The sequence below is a fragment of the Akebia trifoliata genome, chromosome 2 (assembly GCF_017979445.1).
Source record: "Akebia trifoliata isolate Shusen 1 chromosome 2, ASM1797944v1, whole genome shotgun sequence".
Classification (NCBI taxonomy): Eukaryota; Viridiplantae; Streptophyta; class Magnoliopsida; order Ranunculales; family Lardizabalaceae; genus Akebia; species Akebia trifoliata.
In genome coordinates, this window is record NC_141376.1 from 8,032,382 (window position 1) to 8,053,219 (window position 20,838).

At 34.7% G+C, this 20,838-nt stretch overlaps 3 protein-coding genes across 4 annotated transcripts; 1 reads left to right on the plus strand and 2 right to left on the minus strand.

The window, feature by feature from the left end:
• Positions 1–2,163: 2,163 nt before the first annotated feature.
• Positions 2,164–5,034, plus strand: LOC147409291 (uncharacterized protein At2g23090-like). Its single transcript, XM_086427276.1, has 3 exons — positions 2,164–2,375; positions 2,494–2,534; positions 4,752–5,034. The coding sequence occupies exons 1-3, from the start codon at positions 2,303–2,305 to the stop codon at positions 4,869–4,871; spliced, it is 234 nt and encodes a 77-aa protein (XP_086283402.1). The 5' UTR covers positions 2,164–2,302; the 3' UTR covers positions 4,872–5,034.
• Positions 5,035–6,150: 1,116 nt separating this feature from the next.
• MEF1 (mitochondrial RNAediting factor 1) lies at positions 6,151–9,596 on the minus strand. Its single transcript, XM_086427259.1, has one exon. It carries the CDS (start codon positions 8,997–8,999, stop codon positions 7,143–7,145), a length of 1,857 nt encoding a protein of 618 aa, XP_086283385.1. The 5' UTR covers positions 9,000–9,596; the 3' UTR covers positions 6,151–7,142.
• Positions 9,597–11,006: 1,410 nt separating this feature from the next.
• Positions 11,007–20,709, minus strand: LOC147409293 (casein kinase II subunit alpha-2-like). Of its 2 annotated transcripts, none has more exons than XM_086427269.1 (11): positions 20,420–20,709; positions 19,366–19,495; positions 16,935–17,129; positions 15,771–15,928; positions 14,194–14,284; positions 14,014–14,079; positions 13,370–13,452; positions 12,311–12,374; positions 12,142–12,210; positions 11,330–11,416; positions 11,007–11,215 (listed from the first exon to the last, which is right to left on the minus strand). In XM_086427269.1, exons 1-10 carry the CDS (start codon positions 20,701–20,703, stop codon positions 11,357–11,359), a joined length of 1,200 nt encoding a protein of 399 aa, XP_086283395.1. In that variant the 5' UTR covers positions 20,704–20,709; the 3' UTR covers positions 11,007–11,215; positions 11,330–11,356. The 2 variants fall into 2 exon arrangements, with proteins under 2 accessions (XP_086283395.1, XP_086283391.1); XM_086427265.1 differs by having other exon boundaries at positions 11,007–11,219; positions 20,420–20,708.
• Between the last annotated feature and the right edge of the window lie 129 nt (positions 20,710–20,838).

Here is a 20,838-nt window from a genome sequence, read left to right on the forward strand (position 1 = left end):
TTGCAGGCACACCTAGAAGCACAGGTGGAGAAAATCAATCATCCAATAGGGATTTCGAGGTAGTGCAAATTTTTACATCTATAATAAATATAATGGGAATGTTCATGAAGAACGGATTTTCAACATTTTAAAAGTGATTTTTCATATTTCGATAGTGAGTATTAAAAAAAGATTTGTCGATTGAGGGGTGGCACGTACAACAGAAGGATTGGGTCACTAAGCAAGTAAGAATGCCATGTGGTGAGCAAAGAAGTTCCGAAATTGGGTACCAATTCAACATAATTGCAACTAAACTCGGTAGTCAGTACTTCCTCACAGTAGTGGATCAATAAAATACCCCCTCCTCCTGCCTTTCCAAACTGATAAGATTTCTAGACCGTAGTCTTCTATAAGAGACTAATGTAAAATGATTAAAATAGTCCCATCATTAACCTCTTAGACCATTAAAACTTTGATTCCCACCCATACCCAGCAAATCTAGTATTAAAATAAAAATAAAAAATAAAATTCTATGGAAAAACCATTTGAGAGTATGAGGAAAATGATTTCCTTGGGAAAAGAGTCATTGGAAAATGAATCACCCCATTTGATCACTACTAAGGAAAAGGAGAATTAGTTTTGAATTTTGAGGTTGTAGAAAATAATAATGAGAAAATAATATCAAGAGATAAGGAAATCAGTGTCTTAAGGGGTGAAGTGGGAAAGTGTTTCCCTCTCATCATTTAAAATCATTTTTAGAAAAATAGATTCCAAGAAAATTTTACAATCATACTCAAAAAAAATCTTATTTCATTTTCCTTCACATTTTCCATGGGCACACATGCATGTCCTTATTGATAATTTTTTTTTTTTTTTAATTTTCCATTGATTTAAAAGATGAAAGAACATAAAAAAATAAATAAAAACTGAGCAATCAAATGTGCAGAGAAAGTGGTGATTAGAAAATGAACAAATTTTTAGAGAAAAAGAAAATGAAAAAATTATTAAAAGAGGGTTAAATATTTTAATATTTAAAAAAAATCTATTTTTTTTTTAATTACCAAAAACGAATTAAGTCGTCGGACAATCCAATGTTTTAGTAACTCGTTAGACTGTCTATTAGTTTAAGTAGAGGCTAAATAGTTGGGTGTTAAAGCAAGCTATTAAAACGCTAGACAATCCACTATTTTAATCATTGGGAGGGAATTTTTGGTAAAACAATGCATTTTAACACATTAAAACATTGGACAATCCAGTACTTGTTGAATTGTCCAACGACTTAATTATTTTTTGATAATTTAAAAAGAGAACTACTACGGCTACACCAACTTTTACTAATGCCTCATTGATGGTTATATAAATCACCAAAGAATTGCACATAATTGATGTGGCGATAACTACTCTCTTTTTAAAAAAATATTTAACCCTCTTCTAGTAATTTTATCAAAACAAAAACAAAAACGAACAATATTTATTTCGACAAGAGGTTGAACATGACTACATGAGAGCTTTTGTTTATCAAAGCAACTCCAACAGACTCTCTAGATGTTAGAGTTAAAGTAGCTAATGCAAAAATCGAGACAAAGTCTCGCTACATGTAGCGAGAGTGTTTGGTTTGTTATTATAAAAAATATGAGATACAAATATTAAAAAAAAAAAAAAAAATACTTTCCTTACTAAGATTTGTTGGGCCCATATAAATTATTACATTGACAGTTAACCATAATATCCTTCTAGATTTTATGAAAAAACTCATGCATAAAAATTAAAAAAAAAAATCATTTTTGAGTTTGATCCAAGATGTTGAAATGGACGGTTATTAAACTCCCAAAATTTAAAATTATAAATCACATTGAAAAATAATATATTTTTTTTGAATTCCAAAATGTGAAGTTACTACTTTTATTAAGATTTGAGTTAATTTTCAAAAAAATGAGAGGTTGGTTTAGTCTAATGGAACACCCAACAAAATTTGGGCCAGTTAAAACAACATTTATCAGATTTTGACAAAAAATGCTCTTTATTGGGAAGAGCATTGTTGGAGTTGCTCTTAGAGACTTAAGAGTTAATCTTTCAAAGAGATCCAAGGTCAAGGGGTATGTAAAATAGTTACCTAAACTCTGAGGGGGTACTATGTAAATCACCCACAAATCAAAGCAAATAGAGAAGTTTCCTAGCAGAATCACAAACCCCAGAACCACCACCTCCCACTATATAATTGTGTCTATCCGCGTTTTCTTCCCCTACTTGTCTTCTTCAACTCTTGTCTGCGTTTCTTCGTTTTCGTTCAAAGCTTCCTCCATAACCGTCCGATCTAAGAACCATGGGAGGAGGTAATGGTCAGAAGGCCAAGATGGCTAGAGAGAAGAACCTGGAGAAGCAGAAAGCTAACAAGGGTAACAGCCCAATTCTCTCTCTCTTTTACGCGTGTTTTTAGGGTTTTTTCTATTTGTTTTTTGAGATTTATCTCTTTATTCTCTTAGATCCCTAATTTTTCTCCTTCGATCTACGTAGGAAGCCAGTTGGAGACGAACAAGAAAGCGATGACGATCCAGGTTGCTTCTTCGCTTTAATCTCCTTGTTTTCATGTGTTTTTATTGCTAGTTTGATATTGAATTGTAAGTTGGGGTTACTAATTTGGAAATATATTGGGTTTTTTTAGGTTTAGGGTTTATTTTTTTCGAGTTTATAACTATGGATATATGTAAATTAAGGATGGATTTTCGCTTTAGGTTTGGTTTATTCCTGTCAAAGTGATCTAGAGGACCCGATCCCTGTTAAGAGACAGATTTTTCTTATATTTCTTGCCTGTAATTTTTTTTTTTTTTACTTTGATTAATCAACCCAAATCTTTAGGTTAAGACCTTGCTGTTGTTGTTGATAAAAACCTAACCAATGCACCAAAAGGACCTAGGTGATAATGGTGTGGAAAGTTGAGTCTTTGATATATAGAAACTCAAATGGGAATTTGATGCAAAATGATAATGTTTTTCTACTCTGGATGTTTAAGTTTTGTTATGTAGTTTGTTGGGTTGTTTTTGGTGTAGAAGTGAGTTGTTTTATTATAATACTGAAGTTAATTTTATAGAAAGGGAAAATTGGTTTCGTTCTGATTTTGATTTGACCAAATCTATTTTGGGTATTTTTTGTTGTTGTTGTGAGAATAGCATTAAAATTTACCAATTGATTTGTTTTTAAGGGGTTGGTTGCATATATTTGTGAAGACAAGTCCATATGTCACCTAGTTTCAACCTGGATCTGCTTTCATTGTGATATTGACCTGGATCTACTTGCATTGTGATATTGACTGGAAAGATTGCTTGGGCTATACAATTGAAAATAAGTGTTTTTTGTTCTTTTTTAAATCCTGAGGTTTCAGATTTATAAAAAATACTTTTTTTTTCTCATATATTAAGTATCATTAAGCATGGCGAGCACAATTTGTTGGAGTTGAGTCGGATACGGGTTGATCTGCTTCAAATCTAGATTGAAACCTACAATTCCAAATTAAAGTGCTTATCGTAAAAGAGGATTTAGGTAACTCAAATCAGATTTGAACTTTTTTTACAATCTCTAAATGAAATGAAAGTCAATCTTAGAAGAAACAGTTTTCTGAAGTACAAATTCTTTATGTGTGTATTATGTGTATGTAACCTTATCTTGGAATGGTGGAAAATAGATTTTTATTAATGATGATGAAGGAGAGGAGTTGAGTAAGAAGTGAGAAACTCAAGGAAGAGAAGGAAAGATGCATGAGAGAAATTAGAGAACAAATTAACAAGGGGAAAGGGGATTTTGAAATGTGAGAGAGCATCTACTCCGTTAGCATGTGATGATACCCTAGTTTAAATAACAAAGATATGACTAAAACATTCCAGTTAATTTAAATTTTAAATCATCTGAGACATGTTTTTGTTGATTTGAAGAGTAGCAAGCAAAGTGGGATGCGCAGCTTGCATAAGAAAAAGGAGGCTGGGATTAAAACAAGATTCTCACAATGTTGAGAGTTGGTTCTCTCTTTTACTTATTTTTTGATCCATTGTTCTGTCATCTTTTCATTTTTTGTGAACTGCTGTCATTTCATTACAGTTGTAGTTCATTAGATTTTTATGTATCCCTCCCTTAGCTTGCTATGGTTTTCTGTTTTTACCCTTCCCTTGTAAGCATTTGACAAAGTGGGTTATTAGATTAACTCAGAAGTTGAAGACTAATCATAGGATGTCAGGTCACATGTTTATCATATTGTAATTCATGAAGCAGAAGCCACTCAAGTTTTTCTCAATATTTTTTTAGTGCCTTGTCCACGTTGAAGAGAAATCATTTTAACGAGTTATTTTTTTCAACTCTTGTAAAATTTGTTTGGATATACTGGTAGTCTTGACTTCTAAACTGAGAAGTTGGCTTGTGATCTATTTTCATCGGTGGCTAAGCTGGTACCCCTCATAGTTGCATTGCACTATGTCAACTGACTGAGCTATGAGTTGAAGCCCTATGGCTGGAGGTATTGACTAAGATGATTCCGAGTTAGGTTTATTCATTTATTGTAAATTTAATAAGTAGTTTGAAGCCCATCAACTTTTGAATTTATATAAATTAATTTATAAGAAAAGGTATCTTGAAAATGGGAATTATATAGTTTGCCCCGTCTTGGATTCCTTCTCCTCGTAATTGGTTGCAAGTGAACAAATCAGTTTCTTGTTGGTATCAAGCTTTTAAAAAAAATTGTGTTGAGTTTGGTCTCTGACAAATGCTTGTTTTTGGTGTGATTGCAGTGCAAGGTGTGCATGCAGACTTTCATATGCACCACGTCGGAGGTTAAATGCAGGGAGCATGCAGAAGCAAAGCACCCGAAATCGGATATTACTGTGTGCTTCCCCCACCTCAAGAAATGAAAGACACTTCATAACTATTGGGGGAGGGGGAATACTACTTGTAGATTGGGTTTGGTTGGGATCATTGTCTCATTACATAATATTATTATATCTGAAGTATTGTTATTCGATTCCCAAGTAATCAAAGACTGGTTGGGTACCGACTGCACTGCCTCTTTGCCTTTACTACATCTTCTATAGACAGCTATGTTACCTTTTTTTTTGAAGAGTAATATTAGTATATCTAAAGGATCCCCCCTACACAGCTGTGTTCAAAATTAAAATGCCCCTCTTACATGGACACAGTTTGATTTAAATTTAAATTTTACGCCTTCAATCTAATCTCCTTGGCCCATCACAGGTTGAACGAAGCAAACTAGTTTGTGGTAACATTTGGTCTGGTTCATGGTATACAACAAAGTATGTGGTCGTTGACTTGATGATTCTTTTGATTGGGTTCAGTGCTAATAACATTTTGGAAAAGTTGATATCGAAAATATGATGTATTTTCTTGAGAGAGGTGATTATGTCTATTTGTCTCCCTTTCACATACTTTCTTTTCCTATAAGACATTTTCAACCACCCTATAAGCAATAGCGCAACTATTACAATCGATGCAGTTTGTTTATTTTTGTTCATCATCGCACTGTATTATAACAAAACCAAAAAGTTCCCACTAAAAAGACTTGTTTGACAAAAAAGACTATAAGGTCTCGACAATGCATGACAAAGCCGCATTCCATTATTTCAAAATGAGGATGTATTTATTTAAACAAACCCAACACATGGGGGCTAATTCAGCCTCCTTTACTCCTTTTCTTCATTTATAAAATTTATATTTATATTTATATTTATAAAAAAAAAACTAATGGAGTATTATGGGAACAAATATTTGGTAAAGATAAGAGCATCTTGAACTAATTGGTTGCTCAGTGCCATTATGATTGGAGTGAAAACGGACTTGGCCAAAAAAGAAAAGATGATTGAAGGGAAAACACTTTTTAAGGAAAAATGAATTTGTTGAAAAATGGTCATGGGAAAATGAATTTTGGTGTGTGATTGAACCTTTTTTTGAAAAAAAAAAAAACAAAACAAAAGAGTTGGTTCTTAGTTTTAGGGTAGGGGGTAATCCTTAGATATTAACATCAAGAGATGGCGGAAAATTGCTTTGAGCGAGCAAGTGTGGTGGTGGGATAAATCATCATTTGAAGATTGCATTTTCTATGAAAAATCATTTTCTTTCGGATTTTCCCTAACACAATTATAGACACCAGGCAAAATTTAAATTTATACCCACAATTTTAGTTTTCTTTTTCTGGCTGGATAGGCAAGTCATTTTATAACATGGAAGAAGAGAATGGATATAGCTGAAAACAGAGACCTTTTCTTACCTAAGAAATATGAATGGTGAAGGTTACAAAGAAGAAGACAAATTCAAAACAACTGGAAATACAAGTGTCCTCCCAATCATCTTGAGTTTCTTAAATCCATGGTAGAATGCTTCCCTAAACTTTGCTCCTTGATTAGATAAGTTGATCTTGAAAGTGAACATATAATAAGTAGAATGCTTGTACAATCATCGAGAGGTTCATAATGGATCTGAAATATGAATATCTCCATGTTGGCTCAGCGATCATGTCAAATTAGTGTCAATCTCTCCCAACCCATAATATGTATGAGGGGGCAAATCGAGCTATTTGTCAAGTTCACTCATTTTACTTATATTTCTTTTTCGAGTTTTTGTTCTTTCCACACTTCCAACAAGTATTCATGTTACCACCAGGCCTTCATCCATAGTGTGTACAACTATCGCTTGAGAAAGAATCGATTTGTGAGCAAACCTCTTATGTACAAAATTTCAAGCTTTGTTGCATAATCCTCATGTACCGTGTTGTCCAATACATCCTCTGCAAGAAAAATTACTTAGAATTGCATTTTTCAAATCCATTCCTCCCAATCATCTTCTGTCATGTGTTCAAACTTCCCCTTTGGGCTCGATCTTCCATTAACCTTCTCCACCTCGAACCTTGTGTTCAAACCACCTTTCACAGCCATTCTGAACCGTATGATTTTCCCACGAATTTGATCTCGTCAAAGCTCATAACCAAGCTTTGATACCAGTTGTTGGAACAGTAACAGTTTTGGAATCTGTCCTTACTAATTCAATCAACACAACAAATAGGGAAATTAGCACGTGAGACTCAAATGGTACAAAGAGTTTGTGAGTAGATTTTCTTTTTCATTTAATTAATAAAAATGGATGAAAGGGAATCAATTGTTTTTACAATTCATTCACCAATAATCACCGCATGAGCATGTGCCACCCTCAAACCGATGGAACCGATTGTTATCCCTCACAATTATGGTCCTTGAAGTACATTTGGAAATGAATTTGATTGCGGTGTGACAATCACCACAAACACGCAAATTCTTCATTACTCGAATTGGCCTTTTGGGTGGAAAGCTAATGAGCCCGAAAGCAATTGCTAGCCTCTCGCTATGATAACCAATTGCTTGCTTCTTCTCCTCACCATCCACTTCTCGTAAAACAAAACTCGTGTCAGCAATGTAGCCCACACGCTCCATTTCCTCCCCCAAATCCTCCAATTTCCGATAAATCTCTATCGATTTCGGGTGAGATCTATCTCCAGCAGCAAAGCTATGGACTCTATTGCCTTCTTCTACCCAACTCAATCCAGTTTCCTTCTTCACCCCTCGCTCCTTCAACATTTTTCTGGCCTTCGCTGCCTCCACCCATTTTCCCGCAGCCGCATAAGCATTTGACAACAACACATGTAAGCCCGAGCTCACATTCCCTAATTCAAAGACTTTATCCGCCGCGAAGGCCGCCATCTCCGTGTTCCCATGAATTCGGCACCCAGTTAATAAGGCTCCCCAGACAGACTCTGTTGGTTCTATAGGCATTTCCTTGATAATCGAGAGTGCCTCGTGCAATTTTCCTGCACGACCGAGCAAGTCCACCAAGCAAGCATAGTGTTGAGGCCCGGGCTCGATCCCACGTTCTCTCATCAAGTGAAAGTAGAATTGACCCTTTTCAACCATCCCTGCATGACTACAACCCAAAAGCACACACAAGAAAGTAATAAAATTTGGTCGAATCCTGATGTCTTCCATTTGATCGAATAAGTCAAGAGCTTTGTCCATGTGCCCATGTTGTGCACACGCAATCAACATCGAATTCCATGCTCCAAGATTTCTAATGGGCATCTCATCAAATACCCGATAAGCCCCTTCGATAACTCCACATTTTGAGTACAAAGCAACCAACGAACTACCCACAAAACTCGATGAATCAAAACTTGTTTTCAAGCACAACCCATGTATCTGCTTACCCAATTCGAGAAGAGTTGAATTTCCACAAACCCGAACAACACTCGAGAATGTAAAATCATTAACCTCCAAATCATTCATTAAAGCTTGCTTAAAAAGTCGCAAAGCTTCTTCATCTTCACCCAATTGAGCATACCCATATATCATTCCACTCCAAGAAACCACATTTTTATCCGGCATTTCATCAAACAACCGACGACCATCCTGAATGACTCCACACTTTGCATACATATCGACTAATGAACTCCCAACAAACACATCATAATCAAATCCCATTTTCATCGAAAGACCATGTATTGATTGCCCAATATCCAATCTAGATAGGATTGCGCACGATTTTGTTGCGCTGGGGAAAATATGATCATCGGGTCGAATCCCACAATCGAGCATTCGAGAAAAATATCCAAGTGAGAGTAAAGGGATCTCGTTTTGGGCAAAAGTGGAGATAATGGAGCTCCAAGAGGTGGCGGACTTGTGTGGGGACTCATCGAAAATTTGGCGGGAATCATGGGGACGTTGGCATTTTGAATAGAAGTTGATGAGGTGGTTAGAAAGGAGAGGGATAGTTTGTACGCCGGATTTGATAACGTGCGCATGGAGTTGTTGGCCCTTAGGGAGGGACCTGGCGTGGGTGAAGGAGAGTATAAGATTACATATATTTCGGTAATTTTGCTCAAAACTTGAAGGAATTAGAGGGTTTTGTGAGAAGTTTGTGAGATTGTTTGGAGAAGTTGGTGTCTTTGAGATTGTGAGATTGGTTGGAGTTTGGAGTGTTCTCTTGGGGATTTGAAGGAGCATTAGAACCAACTTAAAATCTTTACTTTGTAAGGAAAATGTTTCTCCATCATATTTTGATTGTAAGCTTGACTTATATCTTCGAACTCTTGTGAGAAACCTTTGACTTTTAAATTTTTAAAAAGATATCTAATGTTTTCAATTTCTTCTATCTTGTTCTTGCGATTTGAAGGTTGCAGATGGAATTTCGACGTTGGGTATAAATAAATAAAAAACCTTATAGGTTCAAGATTACTGGATTTGGGGGAGAAAAAATTAGGATTTTTTAATGTAAAAACTTGAAGATGAGGCATTTAAGTTATTTTTATTAGTCACCAAGGAAACTGAGGTCTAGGGTATGTCATCGATTGGAAGACACTAAAGGGCATAAAAATTCAAACAAAATTAAAAATTAAAAAAAATTCAAGGACTACGAAGTACAATATTGTATAATCGTTAGTAATTCTTTGAATAATCGTGAATTATAGTTGAATTTTTCAAATGATACACAAAACGATTAAAACTTCCATCCAATTCAATTCTTATTAAAAATTCTTGACTGTTTGAATATTTTTGAATCATTAACGATTTATTCTTTTTCCGAATTAATTAAACAAATCAAAAATACATTTTACAAAAAACGTTAAAAACTCAAATTAACCCATATTTTTATACTAAAAAAATTCTATCTCAATATCTCATAATAATATTTTCATTATTCTCTATTTACACTTAAAGGTTTCATCATTAGACGATCACTATTTGTTTATTGTTATCACACTAATCATTGTTTGTTTTCGAATCTCACGATTATCCATCAACAATTAGTTTTTCACTTTTTTTTACGTATCTTATCTCTTCTCAGATTTTTTGAACATGAGTCTTGGTAACTCAATTACTTCAAATAGTATGTGCTTTGCATTATGAAGAATTGTGTTAATAGTATGATTAATCATAAGAAAAAAAATGTCTTTAATTTTATAATTTTTTTTTCTATATATATGTTATTTTACTCTAAATATTAAAATGGAATATGTGAAGGTATCCAAGTGTTATTGATTTATAATAAGACTTTATTGTTTGATACACATGCATAAAAATATCATATGTTCTTAATTACCAAGAATGAGCTTTAAAGATGAAGAGCATTAATGGTGATTTTGAAAATAATAAATCTTTAAAAGATAGGGGAGCTCAAATTATACCCGAACTATTCTCGTATTGCATTTTTACTGTTCTTCTAATTTTTAAATGAACTACTAAACATATATTCCAAATGGCATTTGAATTAATCCCACAACGATCTTTTGCCGTACACCGAATTGCTAACTACTTATGACACAGACAAAGAGAGAACTATGGTGCCAGTCCAGATAGCCCATCTATCAAATGGCACTCCTCTTGTTTTTATTTATTTATTTATGTTTCTTCCATTCAGCCGATAACAGAAACCACTTTATCTGATTTAGATTGTTTGATTGCAAGAAAACATCCTCTCATAAAACTTATTCTTGGAAAGACATGGCAACAAAATCACGAGTAGATCCGAGTTTCCATTCCTTGTATATACCATTAGCACCTGCCATTCTAAGTTTTGAGATTAGTTCAAAATGCTCTTTTCACATAGAAACACTTCTTGAATTGAGTTACCATTTGGCAAATTTATACTTAAAGCGCTTCTGCGTCTGCAGAAAGCCAAAAACAGATCCTCTCTACCCCCCTTCTGACGCTTGAAAGAAATGTGCTGATGAAAATAAAAATTACGCTTATATGTTAATAACTAAACCACCCCTTAATGCTACTTGGTTGTTAAATTGATTACCAAAAGAAGCTATTTCCCAAAAAGCACTTCGCACCATACTATAATTTTGCCACTGCTTTTGCTTCCAACACTCTAGCCATTCTTTCCAAAAAAAGAAAAAAAAAGTCTCACAATTGGCAATTTTCTTGGTTGAACAAAGCATGTTGTACAGTCAAGTGAGCATCTGCAACTTCTGAATATGCTAATTTTGCCAAACTTGAATCATTAGGTAGGTACTTTTAAGACTCATTTTATAAGAAAATAATCAGTGGAAGGGCAGACAGTTCAAGTGTTTCTACATTATATATCTAAAAGATGATTAAATGTCACTATACCGCTGTACCATTTCCTTCATTCAAAATAAGTTTATTGGGTAGATCCAACCAACGCTGGAGAAATATAAGATCACACCAGATAATGGAACCAACCTCTTCAAACCCTGTCTGCATCATTTGCCTATCATTAGCATTTAATTCGGTCTTGCTCTATAATCGAAGTCAAGTAGTTGGCATATAAGTGCAAGGCTTGTAAACATGCAAGCACTAATACTTACAAGAATGGGATGGTGTTACTGTTACTGTTACTGGGTTCGCATCCTGCTACTCTCAGCAGCCCTCACTTGGAAGAAGTAAGGATGGGCCTGCACCAAAAATAGAAGACAACTGATATCAGATTTAGCATTCTCAAGATTCTAATGGTTCTCTGAAAAAGTTTTCGCATCATCAGTTTCGGAGCCAGTAAAACAAAGGTAGAAATGCAGGGCATGACAAGAAGGCTACCACGCATTAAAGGAAAAAAAACCACATTTGCCCATTAATGAAGAGTTTAAAAAAGTAATCCAACAAGTGATGATTGAGCAGAAACGATCACTGAATTACTCTATATAGGACCGTTACAGTCGAAGACTTAAAAATACACCACTCATCCACATTTTTCCTTACTATCTACGGTAAAATCCTAATTCCTGGCATTGGAAAATTGGAACCTCAAAGTAGGTGAAATGCACTATTTTTATTATTATTATTATTATTCAAGTTTAGTCCATAAGACGTTTCTACCCCTTTATCTTAAAAGTTTTTCTTTAAACCTTCTCTTCTGTACAAATGACTTCATTTTGGCTGCATTAGTTTATGTAACCTATAAGATTATTGATGTCCCATTTTCAAGTCACGAAACATTGCAACACATGCTAAACATACATAGACATGATGTAATTATATCACAACAAGATGTCAACTGTCAAGAATATAAAAGAATAAAAATATTACTATATCTAGAGAAGATAAAACTAGATTATCATCAACGACCACAAAGGAATTATAAGTAGTGAAAAATACAAAAAAGGAAAGATTTATTTATGATTACCATGGCTTCTCTTGCTGTCAATCTATCCTGATGATCATATCGAAGAAGTTTATCAAGAAAATCAATGGCCTGCACATTCCACAAGTCAAATAACCATCTGAAGCATAATGTATTGGGCAATAAATCAAACAGTCCAAATGTTTTCCAGAAAATATGTGAGAGAAATGACCTCAGGAGAAACTAGATGCTGATTATCCACATTAATAAATTTTGACCATGGCTTCCTGCTGTGCCTGCATAAGATTTAACCAAACACATCAATTTGATGACTCGCAGATGATCATTACTTGATCCTTCCTTTCCATCAACAACATTACTTGTTCTTTTCAATTAACTTTTTAATGGAGCAACCCTGGCAAATAAAACTTTTGGATTTTTTATCAGGAAAATTATGTGATCCTTCTATCAACTTCTTTAATGAAGCAACTATGACCTATGTGTGAATTGCAACTTTTACATAACCACTGCTATCCTAATGTTTTGACAAAAAGCAAAACATATTGATATAAGTAGGAAATGGGGATATGATTCCTAATATGCTTATACATATACTGATATGGACACTAGTATGAGAAACAAGGATTCTCAATCTAGAACACGGATACTCATCCAATATCTTGATTCCATAGTTTCTTTTTAGTTTTTAAAGCTAGGTATCATCTTTTCTTCTTTTTATTATATTTTATATTTATTTTGTCGTTGTTGTTGTTGGTGTGTGTGTGTGTGTGGGGGGTTGGGGGGGAGGAAGGGGGTTAACAATGTGACAGATGTACAAACTTTTTTACAATGTTACTTGCTACACATTCACAAAATTGTTAGGAGCTAAACAAATAACAAATTTAAAATAGAAAATGCAAAAATCATAATCTAAAAATATCCATGTAGTATCTGGTATTGGTATTAATATCATATCATGTGGATAAAAGTGTGCTGGGTATAGCGAAATATCCAGGTACCATAGACAGTCACAATCATGGCTTAAAGTTTCGTACCATTTCAGAATGTTTCACTATTTCAGTATCGGACCAAAACAAAATTAACCCATAACATCGGATGTGTCTGCAATGTTTCGGATTTTCTCGGAGAGTTTCCGAGGGACTATAATGGTTTTCCTTCTAACCGAAACATTGCCTCGAGATGGAATTTTAAACTTTGATCACCACTTTTTTGAGTGCTGCAGGACTAGTTGAATACAAGACAATAAATTCACAGTTCATGTCAAACATACCTCCCAACAAGAGCATCAAGCTGTGGATCAAGCTCCAAACGATATTTGTTTAAATATGCATTTAATTCATCTGTTCCAAGTACCTGAAAAAGTGACATTGGATATTAAATTACAATTTACAAGTCATGCAAATAATAAGTGGAAAAGATAATTGTCTCTTTTTACAGAAAGGTATGGAATTAGGTTCGATCAGTCCCTGGTACGAAACAAGAAATTGAAGTTTATTCTAACAGCAAGTTAGAATGCATGAACTTCACTGTTTATTTTTGCCCATGTTTTGAGAGAAGGTACTTTTGAAACACAAGAAGGTGGTTTGAGAAACAAGAGAGAATCGAGAGCATAACCAGGCAATCTTTCCCAAGATACTTAGCCTCTGTCTTCTAATTCTTATGAAATGAATAAACTAGCCAAATGTAGCCTAACATTCTTAATTGGGGTGTAAGAAAGTTGGGTGGAGATAGAAATTACTGGCAGAGCGAATTCTAATGAACAAAATGACCCTAGATGGAAGCAGATAACATGCAAATAAATATGTAAACAAATCTATCAATATCCGAGAATTATCCCTAATAAGATAAGTGAATTATGCAATTAATTACTAATAACTCCAAGACCATATGACTATGAACCATAATAGATATTACCTTCGCAATTTTGACAAGCTGGTCATGGTTGTCATGACCATAAAAGAATGGTTCCTTACGAAATATCTGCAAAAGGTTTTTAAGTAAATGAGCAAAACAAAACAATCAAAATGACCTTTCATGTACTAAAACTATATATAAGTAGACTATATAGCTATTTATGATGGAGGAATTTCTCACCATTCCTGCAAACATGCAACCAAGGCTCCACATATCCAAAGAATAGTCATAGTCTTGCAAATCAACGAGGAGTTCAGGCCCCTTAAAATATCTGGAAAAGGGTGAAATTGTTTAACTTTTGGTCAAATGAACATAACATGTATCCGATCAACATGAGTTAGTAGTCACTTACATGAAGCTTCCATTAACATCAGAAATTCCATCGCTTAGCCCATACAACATCATTAATGCTACCATTTGAGAATATAGAAACAGGTAACCATATTTTGTTTTTGTTTTTCTAGACACATGAACTAATGTTAATGAAATTAAGCGTGGCAGATATATCACAGGTTTTTTGCATTCAGTTTGATCTCTTGGAAAACATCACGCCATCACGGTGGTTTGGGTTTCACTTCCAACAGATGGTTGAGCTAAACAGAGAGGTATAATACATTGGATCCTTTAAGCGACCATATCTTGGAACATATTCCTTCAAATAATATCATGCTGAAGTAAATCAGGAATGAAATTCCAATGTCAATTGATATTTGACTTTTCCATTCAGAACCACCAGTGCAATACAAATGAAGTTCATATATTGGTAGCAATGACACACATCTCATATTTAACAGACCATGTGCATAGCTGCTGACATACAAGCATCCCCAATTTATTTAACTACAAAGGTTATCTGGATAGTAATTCTTTGCAAATCCTTCATAAAAACTAAATCTAACAAGCAAAAAAACACAAGTGCAGCTTATTAGACCATGGCTCCTATATCTTCTCTGTATTATTTTTTCATACGGTTACTTATCTGTATTATTCTATGCGTTGATAGGAAAATTCACAAAGGAATACAAAGTCCCATCCAATCTTGCAGAAAACAAAGCAATAACAGTACTTGAATTTCAATAGATCAAGGAATTTTTAATCCCAACAACATTCCAGCTTTTACTTTGTTAAATTCCTTTATAACAAAAGCAATTACTGAAGGATAAAGTACAGTGGGTTAATTGTTATCTACATTGTTTTACTAAAAAATTACAAAAATATTACATATTTAGAAATAAGTTGAAAAACCCTAGCACAACAAATGCACGTGTCTGCAAAAAACTTTACAATCCAAAAAAAAATATTATATAAATCTATTTTTTGTTGTTCTCATCGAATTTAATCATGAGTTCGAGCGATCAAGCATTTAAGTAAGGCTCTGATATTCTAGGTCTCTCTAATGCTTGTGTCAGTACGCACCGAACACAACCAACCTTGCATATTTGTTAGCCAAGTTACATTTGTTGTGTTATAACGAGTTAGGAGAATGCTTGATCTATATGAGGTGGCGGAAGCAACTCGGAGTGTGTGTTCAAAGCTTAGAACCTTCATTGTAGGGTGGCAGTTGCAATCTTCATCCCCACTGTATGAGGTGGCAGAAGCAACACGGAGGATGTGTTCTCACCTTCACAAACCATATGCTCATATAATAATAATCAATGCAAACTAAAATACAACAGTCACTTACTGTATGGAAATGTGAAGGTGCACAACCAGACTTAATTTTGCTTAAATGATTCAGGGTGTCTACAAAGACCTACCTTGAAGCAACACGGACATTGTATTCCTTGCCAGGATGGTAGAATTCAGCAAGACCCCAGTCTATCAATCGAAGTTTACGCAGCTCGTGGTCTATCATAACATTGTGAGGCTTGACATCTCTGTGCATAATACCTTGCGAGTGGCAGTAATCTAACGCCTGCAATTATAAAAGGAGAACAGTTAAGCTTGCAACACTGCATCCAATACACCTTCAAGACAAGGTTCGCAAACTGAAGTCGTGAACAAATGTATTCCTCTTCCCCTGAAAGGGTTTAGAAGGGGTTGCCTGTGTTTCTTACATGATAGTGCACTGAAGAACATTGGATAAACAGCAATTTTCTAAATTGAAAAAAAAAAATCCATCTCCTAGTATGATGTAACAGACTCCTTATACAGAACCCCCTCTTTTTCTTAGGGAACTTTATTCCAAACTTGCATATTTTTCATATTTCAATGCAACACATACTTGTAAAGCAATTATCCCAGCCAATAAAAAAGCAAATGTTTAGACCTAGCTCCAAGAAAAATCTCTCCTGTTCCATTTTTGTTACAGTTTCATAAATCTCTCACATTTTTTTGCCTGGTTTTAATATGGAAGGAACATTTTAAACTTCCAAGTATTCAACCAGCAGAACTCTGAAACTCATAAAGCATTCCCTACTGTATTCAGAAGCAAATATCCTTGCAGATAAAGCAAATGTTTGGACCTAATTTCTTCAAAAAGAAAAACATTTATCCTATTTCATCTTTTTTATATCAGAATAAGAATACTTTTACTATATCCTCTTTAGTTAAGTTTCATACATGCCACATATCTCCCTTTTTTTTTCTTGATAGGTAAAGGGTTAGTGTTTAGCAAGTGAAGTTGGGTTCAAGGGGGTTTGAACCTAGGGCGTATGAACAACACTCCACACATTTACTGACTTAGCTAAGCTGGCACTTCACAATGCCTCATATCTCCTAACAGGGGTTCTACTCGTCTTAATTTATTTATAACTACAAAATGTTTTCCTCTTTTATATTCATCGTGCTTCTCAAATAAGTAAGTAGTTTTATACAGATAACCTTAAGGATGAACATAATTTTACCCAAATAATAATAATAGAAATAGGAAACTGAATGTGATAAGATGTAGCCTACAATAAACTGGAACAAGAGAAAACCTTGAGAAGCTCATATATGTAGTATCGTATGTCATAATCTGTCAGTGTGGGGTATAAGACTTTAAAATCTGTGCTGTTCACGTATTCAAATATCAGGCTAGGAGTTTTTGAGTGCTGATCTCTGACAATATCCAGAAGCTTCACGATATTTGGCCCCCCGCAAAGGTTCTGAAGTATTTTTATCTCCCTCTTTATCTGAAAAAGGTCAATGAAGGTATACCATTTCAATGTAATAATCTGTACATATAGATGAATGAAAAAATGATATTAAGTAGAAGTTACTGAAGATTCACAGCACAAGAAAATGTTTCTAACTTGCAGGAGTGAAAAGGAGAACATGTTGATAACAGATATCGTTAACAGATCAAAAGAAGCATCACTTCACATGAAAGTGACTTTTGAGCATCCCATTGTTTCTAACTGAGGACAACTTTTAGAGTACATCATCAACCAATGCCTTGAAGCTAGAGCAAACACAATCCGCTTCACATCACTGTTCATGTTCAAGACTCATTCTATTGATGAACTTTCAGTTAAGAGTAATCAATACCATTTTGTTGAAACAAGAAACCACTGTAAGGGTACCCATAGTGAAATTTGGATGGGGGTCAGCTGAATTATATAATTCATGAACCAGGGATTGAAAATAATATGCTGAAGGCAATGGAAATCAAACAAGTAAGTGTTTTGATAATTGTCTTTGTGGAAGATCTGAGAAAAATGCTATCGTATGTTCAAGAGAGGTTGGATATAGAATCAGAATATGAGAACAATGAATTCACTGTTTTTTCCCCAAGAGGATAAGATATATTACCAAAAGAAAAGGAGACCTTCAACAACTCCTCCGAGCAAAGGCAAATGACTATACAACCAAGAGACGGACTGCGATAACATGGATGTAAAAACCAAAAACAATATAAAATCAATACAGTACCGACCTTTGCTGCAAATCCATCCCCTACCATTTAAACCATACTTGGTTTGAACGAAGAATGATCCATATTAACCATAATGAACTCACCACTCTTAAGTGGTTGTAGAGGTTTGGGGCAGACGAGGATAGTTTATGGAGTAGTCACTAGAGAAAAGTTCAAGCAAAAAGATTTGGGTGGGAAAGTGGTGATGCGAGATTATTCTTTGAGAGTGGAGTACGGAAAAATGTCCTTAAAATATGTGATGAGTTCCGTAATAGGATAGTCATTAAGGTGGGGAGGACTATTTTGAGAGGATCATTGGTATGGTAATTCAGCCTTGAAGTCTCAATTTCAAGAGTTGTTAATTTATTTCATCTAAAAAGTTGTTGCTAGTTGGAGATTTTAGGATCTAGTCTGGGGCAGAAAGCGTATTACGATAATGGATTTAGAGGAGGCCTAACAGACTGTGAAATCAAGTCCATAGCAAGCTTAATTAATTGTATCTTTTCCGTCCCTTACCAATCCCGTTGAGGCTGATTGGCACTTCTAGGATAAGAATCAAGGTGGACTCTTTTGGTCAAATCTTTCTATCCATACCTATCTCACCCTTCTTTCTTGAAGTTCCCGGTCTCAATTTTTTAGGCTATAAGAGACCCGTTTAAGGTAGCTTTTTTCATTTGGTCTATTGCATTGGGAAAAGTCTTTGGATAACATCATTTTGGGGACATCACTTTGTTGATCTTTGTGCTCTTTGTAAGACAAGTGGTGAATTTTTCAACCACTTCCTGATTCATTATGCTTTTTGCGCATGTTGTATGGTCCAATTTTTGCTCTCTATGCAATGTTAGTTGGTACTTCCTTAATTCTTTTCTTTTTCTTTTCCAAAGTTAGAAAAATAGGATCTTTTCCTTGAGAGAATGGATCTTACAATGTGTGACACCCTTTCATGTGTCCGGGGGATTTGGAAAGAGAGGAACAACCGAGTATTTTAGGGTAAGGAGCATTCCCTTCATAAGGTCATCATTAGAGTTTTGAGCTCCTTGTATTTTTTGTAGTAAAGATTTTATGGAATTAATGTTTCTTTTTTGTAGGATCCTTTGTTCAGATGAGCCTCTATTTATAAGGAGTGAGGGTGGGGTGGAGTGGTTGTTCTTTTTCTTTATTTCTTTTGTTTTGTTTCTTTTCCTTTGTCCACAAGTCTTCTTGACCTCCTCATTTCTTTTGCCTTCTCTAGGATTTGATAGATAAATAATCTTAGAGAAGGCAAAAGAAATGAGGTCAGAGAAAAAAAAAGAAACATTGAAGGAGTTTATGGATACTGATCAAAGAAAAAAGGAGGTTATGGCTTTATTTACCAACTGAATACCTTATTTTCTATTCAAATAATACCTTTTGAATGACAATGCAACTCTAGCAAATCAAAACAACAAAAGCAATGCCACGTACAGAAAAATTAAAATAAAATTAAAGTTATTGAAATGAAAGGCATACAATATATTAATATTTGTAAAGCTCACCTTCTTTTTCTTAACAGGTTTAAGGATCTTGATGACACACCGCTCAGAGCTGGTGGTGTTTATTCCTTCAAAGACCTCACTGTATTTTCCCCTTCCAACTTTCCGAACCACCTCATAGTCATCCTGATCACTAAATAAAAGAGAGAGAAAAAGTTAGAAATATGCAACTCAAAATTATTACCATCAACCTGAACCAAGAAAATTTTCAATTGGATCATTTTTTTTCTTATTTAAAATTATCTACAATTTAAAATTTTGGGATTTGAAGGTAGAGTTACTATACCAACAGTTTTCCCATAATCGAACCATGTCCTCTCTAACTAGATGCGTAGAATGCATCAATCCTCATAAACCAATGAAGCTTATATTTGACACAAACAATAAGCCAAATTCAAGAAGATTAAGTCAAACAAGGAAAGAAACGTGATTCTTCCTATCTCCAAGCCACTTCGAATCATGAATCACATCGAGGCTTAACCCCTTCTTGATGCTTCTTTTAGAAAAGATCAAAATAAATACAATTTCTTTAATTCCTCATCAGATGAGTGTTAATGGCAGTAATCGATCCTAACAATACTCCAATTGCATTAATCAAGAGTCCAAAACCACTAAAGAACATTTCTTCGTAATTGGAATTAGTTTTCCCCAATTACATCAACCAGATCCCCATTAAAAAAAACCTTCTTAATTACATCAACTGAAATTAGAGCAAGAGGAGCTCGATTGCAATAATTTTATGAGCCTAATTCCAGTTTTTCGATAAATTTAACAACTTTTTAAAAATATCCCAAAACAAATCACTTAAGAACATTTCTTCGTAATTGGGATTAGTTTTCCCCAAATAAATTTCTTAATTACTTCAACAGAGATCCTAGAAATTAGAGGAGCTAACTTAAGATAATTTTATGAACCTAAATCCAGTTTTCGATCTCTCGTACTAAATTAAAAATCTTTTTAAAAAAAATCCAAAACCGATTCACTTGATCTACACTAGAGATTAAAATCAACAATCAAAGAGAGGAAATAAAACAAAGGAGAAGATTAGGATAGTTACCCCCACTGAACGGTGAGAGATTCGTAATCCCAGTACTCTTTAGGGCGATGAACATTAACATCTGTGTAAACTCGAGCTTTGGACATGGCGGCAACTGCGGTGGAATCAACGATCTTGAAGAAGAAGAAGTCGAGATTATTGTTGTTGGTTTCGTTTTTATTATATGAAGCGCAGTGGGAAGAGAGGCGTAGGTTAGGAGGCTGCGCTACAGGCGCATACAAGGCAGCAAACGTGCCCACTAGAAAGAAACGTACTAGTAATAATGAGTCGTGCGTGTCCTTCATGTGCCACTATACACCACTTTCCCTCGTCCGACGACGGCCCTATTATTATAAATTCAAGCTCCTTGGGCTGGGGACTTGGGGCCTGTTTGGATACTAGGAGCAGAACTATTATTCCAAAGAACAGGAGCTGAAGTA

What these genes read in the sequence shown, in the direction of transcription:
- LOC147409291 (XM_086427276.1), top strand. Translation starts at nt 2,303, where the DNA reads ATGGGAGGAGGTAATGGTCAGAAGGCCAAGATGGCTAGAGAGAAGAAC. An exon ending in GAAGCAGAAAGCTAACAAGG is followed by an intron (nt 2,376 to 2,493) that starts GTAACAGCCCAA and finishes CGATCTACGTAG; the next exon opens with GAAGCCAGTTGGAGACGAAC. An exon ending in AGAAAGCGATGACGATCCAG is followed by an intron (nt 2,535 to 4,751) that starts GTTGCTTCTTCG and finishes GTGTGATTGCAG; the next exon opens with TGCAAGGTGTGCATGCAGAC.
- MEF1 (XM_086427259.1), bottom strand. Translation starts at nt 8,999, where the DNA reads ATGCTCCTTCAAATCCCCAAGAGAACACTCCAAACTCCAACCAATCTC.
- LOC147409293 (XM_086427269.1), bottom strand. Translation starts at nt 20,703, where the DNA reads ATGAAGGACACGCACGACTCATTATTACTAGTACGTTTCTTTCTAGTG. An exon ending in TCTCTCACCGTTCAGTGGGG is followed by an intron (nt 19,496 to 20,419) that starts GTAACTATCCTA and finishes TCTTTTATTTAG; the next exon opens with TGATCAGGATGACTATGAGG. An exon ending in GTTGCATGTTTGCAGGAATG is followed by an intron (nt 14,080 to 14,193) that starts GTGAGAAATTCC and finishes AACCTTTTGCAG; the next exon opens with ATATTTCGTAAGGAACCATT.